Genomic DNA, 12,504 nt, shown 5'->3' on the forward strand with positions numbered 1-12,504 from the left:
CTGCAAGTCAGAGCTGTTCCACCAGAGGGGCCAAGGCACAGTCTGACCCCCTCTCTCCTTCTGTAATCCTCATAGAACTCTAGCCCAATGGTTGCCATTAATCTGATTTTGAATTGATTTTAGAATGAATTGATTTTAGAATGCTGTGTTACTTTTATTGTTGTTAGCTGCTCTGAGCCCAGCTTCGGCTGGGGAGGGTGGGATATAAATAAACTTTGTTGTTGTTGTTGTTGTTGTTGTTGTTATTCCTGAAGCACAGCAGGAGCATACCGTCTCTGAAGCTTTTGAGGACCACACGTCCACAGCCTTACGGAGGAAGACGACTGTGTGTCTCTGCTAGCGTGAAATCAGGGTGGCCAGTTATGCACTATTGATTATGTCTGCCCCAGATTTGCATAATATTTGCATAAATATTAAGCCCCACCCATTTGGGTCTTGATCCATCTCCTCTCAGGGCCCTACAACCCCAAGCAGGTGACCAAAATTATGCCAAAAGGTGATCTTTACAAGGTCGTCAGGTGCCTAATCCCAGAAGGCAAGTCTTAGAATCATAGCCTCATAGCATTGTAGAGACTCAACTTCCTTCACTCAAAGGTGCCTAAGGGAGCTTAGCTAACATTACCCTGCCTGTTGGATCCTCACACATACCTGCCAACATTTAGCCTAATCAACGTATTGAAAGAAAATACTCATAAAGGAAGGGGTGCGGGTGGCGCTGTGGTCTAAACCACCGAGCCTAGGGCTTGTTGATCAGAAGGTCGGCGGTTCGAATCCCCGCAATGAGGTAAGCTCCTGTTGCTCTGTCCCAGCTCCTGCCAACCTAGCAGTTCAAAAGCACAATGTGCAAGTAGATAAATAGGTACCACTCCAGTGGGAAGGTAAACGGCGTTTCTGTGCTCTGCTCTGGTTCACCAGAAGCAGCTTAGTCATGCTGGCCACATGACCTGGAAAAACTGTCTGTGGACAAACGCCGGCTCCCTCGGCCAGTAAAGCGAGATGAACGCCACAACCCCAGAGTCATCCACGACTGGACCTAATAGTCAGGGGTACCTTTACCTTTACTCTTAAAGAAATCAGCAACCCAACAGATGTGGAGCAGAGGGGAACTGAAGGAAGAGACAGAAATCTGTTCCATGCTATGCTGCAAGGTAACCTTCCTTTGTGCTTTGAGCAGATTGTTGCTAAAATTCAGGATCGATAGTGCTCCAAAAGCATCAAGACACTTTATCCCACCCATTTGCAAACACGTTAGGCTGTAAAGTTAGCGAACGGGGTGCGTGTCAAGTTCCAGTCTTCCATGAGCGAACAATGTTGCCAAGTTTTGAAAATCAACACCTAGGCGCCCGAGAAAGTGAGGGAGCTTTACGGAGCGGGAAAGAGTTGCACGTCCAAAAAAAGAAAATCAATGGACTGATTCCGTTCACCCACACGACACAAATGCACTTGAAAATCCCCTTTGTCATTTTTATTTTGGGAAGCGAAAAAGGCTGCAGGGCTGAACGGGGAACATTCTTCAGTTGAAGCAAAGGTCAGTCTTGTTCATGAGAAGCCAGGCAGATTGAGGGCAGAGAAGAGCACTGTTAAAAGGCATAGATCCTAAGACCAAGTCATTCTTCAGCACAACCGATGCGCTCTTCCCCTCTCCATCTCACAACGACCCTGTGAGGTAGGTGAGGTCACCTAATGAGCTTCATTGCTGAGTGGGGATCTGAACCCTGGTCTTCCAAGTTATTTCATAAAGTGGTTCTTGTGTGTCTTGAATGCTGCCGGCTCACAAACACCCACACAATCCTGCTTTTCTTTTAAAATCAAATGTCTGCCCTCTTGCCAAGAGAAGTTGGAGAATTCCGATAAAAACCAAGACAGGAGCAGAAATTGTCCATCTTTGTTTAGCCATCTGACATCCGGAACGGAAATCAATACAACTGGCAGTCACTGCTGGTGTTGCTTGCAGTCCGTAAATGGTACAACATTGATTACATCGCTCCCCCCCCAAAAAATTTTTTTTTTGTATCATGTTCCCTTTGCATTGCAATGAATGTGGTGGAATAAGGTAATGACAATGCAATTTACACAATTAATTGCGTGCGATCCGCAACTAATGTAATTTTGTTGCAGCACACAGAGAGGCAAAAAATGTAGCTTTTGGCAGAAGTCGAACTGCAGTGGAATGGAAACAGTACTGTGTGCAGCGGGTACAGGTTGGGGGTAGAAAATTATGCCTGCTTACATCCCTACTATTATGCACAAACACATATACTTGCTGCAATCATTCTTCAGGCTGACCATATGGGTTACACTATTTTTCATGCAGATGTTTTGCACAGGGTTGTACAGTGGTACCTCGGTTTAAGAACAGCCCTGTTTACAAACTATTCGGTATATGGACTCCGCAAAACTGGAAGTAGTGTTCCGGTTAGTGAACTTTACCTTGGTCTACGAACGGAAGCCGAATGGTGGAAGGGGACCGGCGGTGGGAGGCCTCATCAGATGTCAAAGAGATAAACAACCACCTGACATTTAGAAGACATCTGAAGGCAGCCCTGTTTAGGGAAGCTTTTAATGTGTGACATTTTAATGTATTTTTAATCTTTGTTGGAAGCCACCCAGAGTGGCTGGGGAAACCCAGCCAGATGGGCAGAGTACAAATAATAAATTATTATTATTATTATTATTATTATTATTAGGGAAAATGTGCCTTGGTTTAAGAATGGCTTTAGTTTAAGAACGGACTTCCAGAATGGATTAAGTTCATAAGCCGAGGTACCACTGTACAGGCATCTAGTTTAACCTCCTCCTCAGTGCAAAAATCCAGAGTTAGAACAGTGGTACCTCGGGTTACGGGACGCGGGTGGCGCTGTGGGTAAAAGCCTCAGCGCCTAGGGCTTGCCGATCGAAAGGTCGGCAGTTCGAATCCCCGCGGCGGGGTGCGCTCCCGTTGTTCAGTCCCAGCACCTGCCAACCTAGCAGATGGAAAGCACTCCTGGGTGCAAGTAGATAAATAGGGACCGCTTACTAGCGGGAAGGTAAACGGCGTTTCCGTGTGCGGCTCTGGCTCGCCAGAGCAGCGATGTCACGCTGGCCACGTGACCCGGAAGTGTCTCTGGACAGCGCTGGCCCGCGGCCTCTTGAGTGAGATGGGCGCACAACCCTAGAGTCTGTCAAGACTGGCCCGTACGGGCAGGGGTACCTTTACCTTTTACCTCAGGTTACATACACTTCAGGTTACATACGCTTCAGGTTACAGACTCCGCTAACCCAGAAATAGTACCTCCGGTTAAGAACTTTGCTTCAGGATGAGAACAGAAATCGTGCTCTGGCGGCAGCAGCAGCAGCAGGAGGCCCCATTAGCTAAAGTAGTGCTTCAGGTTAAGAACAGTTTCAGGTTAAGAACGGACCTCTGGAACGAATTAAGTACTTAACCCGAGGTACCACTGTATATCCTCAACGGATCACTGGTCAGCCTCTGCTTAAAGACCTCCTCCATTCCTCCAAGTAGCTAGTTGCATTGTCAAACTGCCCTTCTCATCAAGAATTTCCCCCTAATGTTCAACTGAAATCTGCCCTCCTGTAACTAGGGATGAATGAATCTGTCCTTCTTTGGTTCTCTCCATTTCTCATTTTTCCGCTCTTAAAATACATTACTGCGGCAATCTGCAATTTCCCTTAAAAGCAAACAAACAAGCCACAAAATCTCCACAGTACAGTCATACCTCGGGATAAATGTACTCCAAGTTAAGTATTTTCAGGTTGCCCTCTGCGGCAACCAGGAGCGCATTACTTCTGGGTTTCGCCCTGCGTGCATGTGCAGATGGTCAAAATGACGTCACGTGCATGCGTGGAAGCGGCGAAACACAATCTGTGCATGCGCAGACACGCGGACGCGAGTTGCGTTCGCTTCAGGATGAGAACGGGGCTCCGGAACGGATCCCGTCCACATCCTGAGGTACCACTGTAATGTTTCAGTGGCCTGCTGTGAATGTCTCCTAATAAACACAAATTTCGTATTCAGTTTCGGGAAATAGAAACATTTTTTGCCAACCATTTTCCCTAATGCAGTGCATCTTTGAAAGTTATGCTCACCATTACATGCATTTTACACGCACACGTTGCGCACAATACATGCATTTTTGTGCACACTGCTTGGCTGGGGAACTGCATTGCAAAATTCAGAAAAAGCATGAATTTTGAAGGCTGGCTGCATTTGAGTCCACATATTCAAGTGGTGGCCAAACTTAGGCGTCCAGCTGTTTTGGGACTACAACTCCCATCATCCCTAGCTAACGGGACCAGTGCTCAGGGATGATGGGAATTGTAGTCCTAAAACACCTGGAGGGCCGAGTTTGGCCACCACTGGCATATCGCTTTGGAAAGTGCGAATTTGCCAAGTTTGCCTTTAAATGCAAACTAATTCAGCCATTTGCCATCTACCAGCATACAGTAGCAGGAGGGATTTTTTTTAAAAAAATCCATCACTTGAGAACTAAACTATTTGCCAGGATTGAATGCCAACACACTTGGGAAGTTCCAATTTCATGGGCAGGGAAGCATAACAGATTTGTTTGTTGCAAACTACATTGCAGTTTTATTGTGGTGTTCAAATCTTATTTAAGAAGACCACAAATCTGAAGCTGGGGTGGAGAGAATGAAGAAAGAAGAGCGCTTAATTTGGAAGAGAAAGCCAAACGACAGCAACAAACCACTCCGCGATGAATAGTCTTTTCATCTGGCTTGTCTGGAAGGAAAATGGAGTTGCATTTAATGAAATTAACCGATAAGAAATAAGCTGTAGCTTTGGAGCATTTAACCAACGGAATGAATAACTGTAAAGGAGGAACTCAGGAAATCAGCAATCGACTGCAGTGTTGGCGGGTGCAGACAGGGACCAGCCCACAGAAATGGCACTTCTGTTCAGACCCAGAAGTCAGAGGAATCGGCAGATGAATTTTATTTGGAAACTGGTGATCAAAGGACAGTGCGCTCCTGGGGGCAGAAGGCCAACTTAGGGGGCACGGGCAGGCCGTCTTTAATGCCTTGCATTGGGGGGAAAAAAGGTAAAGGGACCCCTGAACATTAGGTCAAGTCGCAGACGACTGGTGTTGTGGTGCTCATCTCGCTTTATTGGCCGAGGAAGCCGGCGTACAGCTTTCGGGTCATGTGGCCAGCATGACTAAGCCGCTTCTGGTGAACCAGAGCAGCGCATGGAAACGCTATTGACCTTCCCACTGGAGCGGTACCTATTTATCTACTTGCACTTTGACGTGCTTTCGAACTGCTAGGTTGGCAGGAGCAGGGACCAAGCAACGGGAGCTCATCCCGTCGCGGGGATTCGAACCGCCGACCTTCTGATCGGCAAGCCCTAGGCTCTGTGGTTTAACCCTGCATTGGGATATTAGGGGTCAATTACCTACTGAAACCCCTTTTCGTACACAGAGTGAGCAGCCCTTAAGCTGTCAGATCTTGGTTTGAGAGCAGACTTGTTGCAATCACACACAGAGATGCTCGTAGGTGGGGAAATGGCAAAGTTGTTTCCTGCAGGAAATCTACAACTTGGATAGAAAAGTATCTAGTTCTAGTCTAGCTAACAAGTCTGGAGAACAACAAGGCAGCCTTGCTTGCTCCCTTGATCTCTCAGAGTGTAGCTTAATAATAGCGATACAGTCAAACCTCAGAACTCAAATGGCTCCGCTCTCAAACATTTCAGTTCCCAAATGCAAAAACCCAGAAGTGGTTATCAAACGTTTCGGAAGCCGAACAGTCTTCCGGAATGGATTACGTTTGAAAACCGAGGTTTCACTGTAATATTATGTAATGTTAATGATAATGATGATGAAGATGAGAAGAAAAGAATAATTGTATAAAGGTAAAGGTACCCCTGCCCGTACGGGCCAGTCTTGCCAGACTCTAGGGTTGTGCGCTCATCTCACTCTATAGGCCGGGAGCCAGCGCTGTCCGCAGACACTTCCGGGTCACGTGGCCAGCGTGACAAGCTGCATCTGGCGAGCCAGCGCAGCACACGGAACGCCGTTTACCTTCCCGCTGGTAAGCGGTCCCTATTTATCTACTTGCACCCGAAGGTGCTTTCGAACTGCTAGGTTGGCAGGCGCTGGGACCGAACGACGGGAGCACACCCCGCCGCGGGGATTTGAACCGCCGACCATGCGATCGGCAAGCCCTAGGCACTGAGGTTTTACCCACAGCGCCACCCACGTCCCACAATAATTGTATACCACCCTTCATTTATACATCTCAGGGCAGTTCACACCATAATATTACAATAAAAGAACCACAAAACACATAGTAAAAATAAAAATATAATAAAATAAAAATAAGAACAACAACAAACCAGTAAACCCTGCCCCCAAACACATTTAAAAAGGTAATCTTTCAAAGTCCTAGTTGTAGAGAAACATTGTAGAGAAAACATTTTCGCCTGATGCCAAAAGGTGTATAATGTATAATGAAGGTGCCAGCCAAACCTCCCTGGGGAGAATATCCACATGCCAGGAGCCACCACAGAAAAGGCCCTTTCTGGCGCTACCACCCTCCAGATTTCTCACACAAAGGCGCCTCAGATGATGATTGCAGGGTCCTGGTTTGTTCATAGAGGCAATCCTTGAGGCATTGTGGTCCTGAGCTGTTTAAGGCTTTGTAGGTCAAAGCCAGCACTTTGAATTGGGCCCGGAAACTAAATGGCAGTCAGTTAAAGATGATCTCTCAGCTTGAGGTCTGAGAGGAAAGTGTGAGAAGGAGGAGGGAGTTGTAAACAGAAATGTAGGGAAATAGATAAATGATATAAACATTATAGTGGAATGTATTGAAAAGGATATAAAACAAAACTGCGTGATAATACCATGACAACAGAAAAAGCATAACAAGAAAGATTGGAAGTTTTTTTTTTTTTTTGCAAAAAAATGTATATATAATTTGATAGATATAATGTTGTATAAATCTTTGATCTTTTTTCTTCTTTTTATCCTTTTTTGGTCTTTGTTTCAAAAAATTTCTTTTCCCCCATTTTTTTGTATTTAAATCTGAAATACTTACCTTCGTTGTATGATTGTATCGTATTTTAAATCAATAAAGATTTAATAAAAAAAGAAAAGAAAAAAGAAATCTAGGGAATTTAAGATTGGAAAATGAGAGAGAAACCAAGATTGACAGATTTGCCCATCCCTAAAAGTGACATCACTTTCTGCTTTGACGGAACACACATAATATGGGTCCCCTTCCTCCAAGAGAAATATTCCCCTTTACGGTCATGCAAGGTGGCTTCTGAAGGTATTCCCAGACTATTTTCAGGCACCACCAAATTCAGAGTTTGTGCAATTAGAGCCGATTTGCAGCTTCTGTGCCACAAACCCTGGGTGGATCAAGACGGGGGACCCTATAAATAAGTCAGAAATTAGATTGTTTTAACAAAAGAAAAAAATCTCTATTTAAAATCGTGTTTTAAAATTTCTTGCTCTCTGGCACCCCCTGGTGTTGCATGATTATAGTGCATTCAAATCGCTGTTTCTTTACTAATGTAGCTGAGTCCTCTGTCCTTGCCCACAAACTGGTCTTTCTGAGATAAGGAAACTGGCATAAAAGCCGCTGGGAATGGGATGACGCTTGCTGGATGCAACATCGTATAACCTCCCCAGAAACAAATCAGAACGATTGCTCAGCAGCTAGCCGACGTCATTTAACCTCCCTGCAAACTTTGCACAAACATATAGGGATCAAATATTCAATAAAACAGGTCATCTGGAAGTAGGGGAAGGAGAAGAAATTTTATTCAGTGCACATTTAAATGCAAATCTATCGAATTTGCCCTTTTCAAAAGAATGTGAGAACTAGCAGGGGAAAGCGAAAACAGCATATAAAAATGCATTATATTGGGAAAGATTGATTGCAAGAATGCTTACATTAGTCAAGGCTGCATATAAAATGTGTTTACTGGGAGAAATTTAACCCTACAATGCTTATAAATTTGCATGAGATGTTTAAAAGAGAAAGGAAAGCAGATTGCTGCAAAATGTGGACAGCTGGATTTATGATTGGTTAAATGAGAATCGAAACAGACAAGGGCAAGAAGGCATCAGCCCTAACCCATTGCATGCCTCTAATACTTGATATTTAGAGGTAATATGGCTCTGAATATGCAGGTTCCATATCCCACAACCAACAGAAATACCTCTCTGCCACAAATCTAAGCCAGTGGGCATCCCTTACTAATTAGACACTATCTCAAGGTCATTATTACCTGTCAAATTGTGATGGGAGGACCATTCTTCACAATATCTCTCCAGCAGAGCGGAGAAGGGCAGACTTGCGGAAGAATCACAGTGCAGAACCAGCTGAGAGAAAGGAAGGAGACAAGAAGATTTGTTAGTAGGAAAACTGAAGGGCGGAAGAATGGAAAACACAGGATTTGTTAGAAGAAGTGTTGTAGAATCAGAGATTAGAGTTGGGACAGACTGGAGATAATCTAAATCAAACCAATGGGTGTCTGGTGGTTGGGCGGTGGCCCCCCTCCCAATTAATAATAATCCCCAGATCCCCAGCTTTCGTTTTTAAAAGAGAGTAAGTTTCTAGCCCTTCTGGAAATATGACACAACATGTACTGGTACTATTACATTTCCCCGAGAAATTAGCCTTTCAGTGTCTTACTCTACTATTCCTCTGGGGAATTTAAAGACTATTTAGTTAAAAATGTTAAGATAACTTAAATAGAAAGACTTGTGAGTAACAGATTGGCTTAAGATTTAATTATGTGAAATTGTATAATATCATGGATAGAAGTCAAAATGAAAAGAAAGAAAGAGGTTAATTGAACAAGTAAATTTTATATGAAAAAGTGTTTGAAAACTGCTACAATGAGCTATATGGAAACTCAGCCAGAGGGATCTGAGGAAGTCATTTAACAATGATAACAAAAGTGGATTATAAGAGTTAAGATCAATGGTTTTTTGTTTGTTTGTTTTCTTTCTTGGTATTGTAATGTTTCTTTTTGTTTGTTGTTATGCTTGTTATAATATTGGAAAATTAATTAAAAAAAATTGGGGGGGGGGGAGAAAAAAGAGATGTTGGACCTTGAAAGGAGGACAGGCCCGGGAAACCCCGGAAATATGGCAATCCTACCTAACCACAGGGATGCGGGTGGCGCTGTGGGTTAAACCACAGAGCCTAGGGCTTGCTGATCAGAAGATTGGCGGTTCGAATCCCCGTGATGGGGTGAGCTCCCGTTGCTCGGTCCCTGCTCCTGCCAACCTAGCAGTTTGAAAGCACACCAGTGCAAGTAGATAAATAGGTACCGCTCCAGCGGGAAGGTAAACAGCATTTCCGTGCGCTGCTCTGGTTCGCCAGAAGCGGCTTAGTCATGCTGGCCACATGACCTGGAAGCTGTATGCTGGCTCCCTTGGCCAATAAAGTGAGATGAGTGCCACAACCCCAGAGTCGGTCACGCCTGGACCTAATGGTCAGGGGTCCCTTTACCTTTACCTAACCACAAAGTGGCCTTTAAGAAAACAAGGTGGATTTGTGGCTCTTGGGTGGCAGAATTCCACCTAAACATTAGGAAGAACTTCCTGACAGTAAGAGCTGTTCGACAGCGGAATTTGCTGCCAAAGAATGTGGTGGAGTCTCCTTCTTTGGAGGTCTTTAAGCAGAGGCTTGACAACCATATGTCAGGAGTGCTCTGATGGTGTTTCCTGCTTGGCAGGGGGTTGGACTTGATGGCCCTTGTGGTCTCATCCAACTCTATGATTCTATGATTCTAGAATGCTTTTGTAGACCTACATTCCCAGTATGAATCTGAATCCCCCCTGCAAATCACTGACAGTCTGGAAACGAGAAGTCATAGAGGTCAGTGTTCCTCATTGCAGAATGCATAGCTGGCTGTCATTCACCAGAGGCTAGACACTGTGAATGCCAACGCTGCTGTTCTTCTGCAATTTCCTATTTAGTTTTTCATCAGCGACATCTGGCACATGCTTGAAACCTTCTGGGCTTAGTCTCCAAACAATGAAGGATTCCTTCATGCATGAGTCAGTGAGCAATTTAAGGCGTTCACCCGATGCGCAAGGTGGACGAACGACGACTAATTTTGTTTCTCGCGAAGTGCTCTGAATTATGGTCCACCGACAGCTCTCGGCGGAGCTAGCCTTGGGAACAATTCAAGGCGCCGTCCAGCTCTGCCTATAAAATTATATATCTGAGATGAAAAGAGATCAATTGCTATGTTGCAGGGCAATTACGGGACGATCAGACGCTCCCTCATATGAAATAACACGATGCTGCCAACAGAAATTTGGGGCAGACAAAAAAGAAGAAGCACTTATTCACATAATGCCAGATGAAAGGATGGAATTTGATGCCGCCAGAAATGGCCGCTGGCTTAGGACCAAAGCAGACAAGATGATGGACAACCGAGGTCCCTCTTTCTCTAATTAAGTGTTTGTGCATGCTATATCCAATTTGCATGCTTAATTGGGGTTTTAAGCCCTTATGAAATATATAGTTGTGGCAGAGGAGTGGGAGGGAGGAGAAAGAGATGCACATAGAGTACCTGCATGTCTCCATCTATTTAAATCACTATGATACCATTTTAACAGCCCTGATCTCCCCTAAAGGATTCTGGGAATTGTAGTTTGTTAAGGGTGCTGACAGACCTCAATTCCATTCCCCAAACTATACTTCCCAGAGTCCCCTGGGAAATGTGTGGGGAGTGTTGTTTTGTTTTTGTGAGGGGTGTTGTTGTTTTGTTTTGGTGTTATTGTGTCATGCATTTAGTTTTTTTATATACTGTAAACGGTTCTGTGATGAAGGGGAGTATCTAAATTTAATAAATGATAATAACAATAATAATAATTGCCGTGGTTTCCCTCAAAGAATTCTGGAAGCGGCAATTTGTCATGGATGCTGAGTGTTGTTTTAAGTGGCCCCCATTCCCCTCAGAGACAGGGCAAAATCTAGTGGGGGGTGTAGGGGGCAGGGCTGGACTTGGGTGGGGGGCATTGTGCGTGTGACTTCATGCACACACGATGGGAGCCCCTCATGTTGGGCGCAATATAGCGCTGCTGCTCAGAGAACTGCCATTCCCAGAATTCCCTGCGAAGAAGGCTTGGTTGTTAAGCCCCTCTAGGAATTATAGCTCTGTGAGGGAAAACGGGGTGGTGCGCATGTCTGCAAACAGCTCTCAGCACCCTAAACAGACTGCAGCTCCCAGAATCCTTTGAGAGAAGCCATGGCTGCTAGCAAGGCTGCTCTTACTCCTTAATAACTGTTGATATATATTATCGCTGTGCTGTGTATTTTGGGTCTATGGAGCACAATAAAGCTCTCTCTCTCTCTCTCTCCTCCTCGTGTGTGTGTGTGTGTGTGTGTGTGTGTGTGTGTGATTAAAGTGGTATAACAGTGCTCTAAATGTGTGGTGTGGAAATGGCCCTTGTCAACCACCTCGGGTGCCATGACAGCAAGTGGGTGTGGGGATGTTCAGGGTGGCAAGAGAGGATATATTGTTTATTAACATCCTTCCTAACTTGCGCTAGCAAGTTCCTTTACTTAGTAGTTATATTCCCCTTCTAACATGCACAGCAGATAGCTGGTTGCAGGCTCATGTGAGCCTCTCACTATTATACAATTCAATCTGTCTACATTCCTGGTAAGTTCCCTTGAATCCCTCTTAAAAGAATAAAGATGCCACAATTATTCAAAGTCAATAAAATACGTTTACTCACATCAGTTTACAGTTACACATTTGTAACTAAGGCAGGCTTGGTTACAAATATGTAAAGTACATGTGGATCTACCCCGTATGGGGGAATATTCCAGTGCTTCTGCTGGCTGAGAGCTAGCAGAGCAGTCCTAGCTAAAAGCTGGTCAAACAAAGAAGAAAGTGAAAAAGAGAGAAAATGGCAGCATGCCTTGTCCTTTTCTTACCTGGACAGGTAAGGTCATACCAACCTCTAGTCACATGCCAAAGGAAGGAGGCTCCAGCCAGGAGGAAAACAGGAAGTTTTCAACTGGCTGGACCAAACATTCCCCTGCATGTCCACTCTAGGAAAACAAGGAATGTTGTGCTTGACTGCTCTCAGTGGATTACATTCCACATTTGTGTGTGAATACATACGCTTTGTCCCAGCAAAAGATAGTGCAAGAAATTAAGGTGTCACTAAGAATGCATGCAATTTGGGGTGTAAAGGATGGAATGTCACAAACAACATGATTGACAATACATAATGTTTGCTCAGGCAAGCATGGCTCGTGAGTAGATTTTGTTGAAAGTTCGTGGATTTTGGAATGGCTGCCAGAATGATTTGGACCAGAGCAGTCCTAGCTAAAAACTGGTCAAACAAAGAAGGAAGTGAAAAAGAGAGAGTGTGGCAGAATGCCTTGTCCTTTTGTTACCTGGACAGGGAAGGTCACGCCTTCTACCACATGCAAAAGGAAGGATGCTCCAGCCAGGAGGAACAGGATGTTTCGACTGGCTGGACTAAACATCCCCCTGCATGTCTTCTC

The 12,504-nt window shown here is 44.7% G+C and overlaps 1 protein-coding gene across 4 annotated transcripts in view; it reads right to left on the reverse strand.

Moving 5' to 3' along the window:
• Positions 1-12,504, reverse strand: part of CRHR2 (corticotropin releasing hormone receptor 2) — a 191,606-nt gene that overhangs the window by 158,653 nt on the left and 20,449 nt on the right. For 3 of the 4 annotated variants that reach the window (XM_083406670.1, XM_083406667.1, XM_083406669.1), the window contains one exon: positions 8,249-8,342. In XM_083406670.1, coding sequence (XP_083262796.1) covers positions 8,249-8,342 — 94 coding nt within the window. Of the gene's footprint in view, positions 1-8,248; positions 8,343-12,504 lie in introns of those variants that run through there. The other variant, XM_083406671.1, reaches the window with a different exon arrangement.

This window comes from Podarcis tiliguerta, assembly GCF_965153285.1.
Source record: "Podarcis tiliguerta genome assembly, chromosome: 12".
In the NCBI taxonomy this organism is placed as follows: domain Eukaryota; kingdom Metazoa; phylum Chordata; class Lepidosauria; order Squamata; family Lacertidae; genus Podarcis; species Podarcis tiliguerta.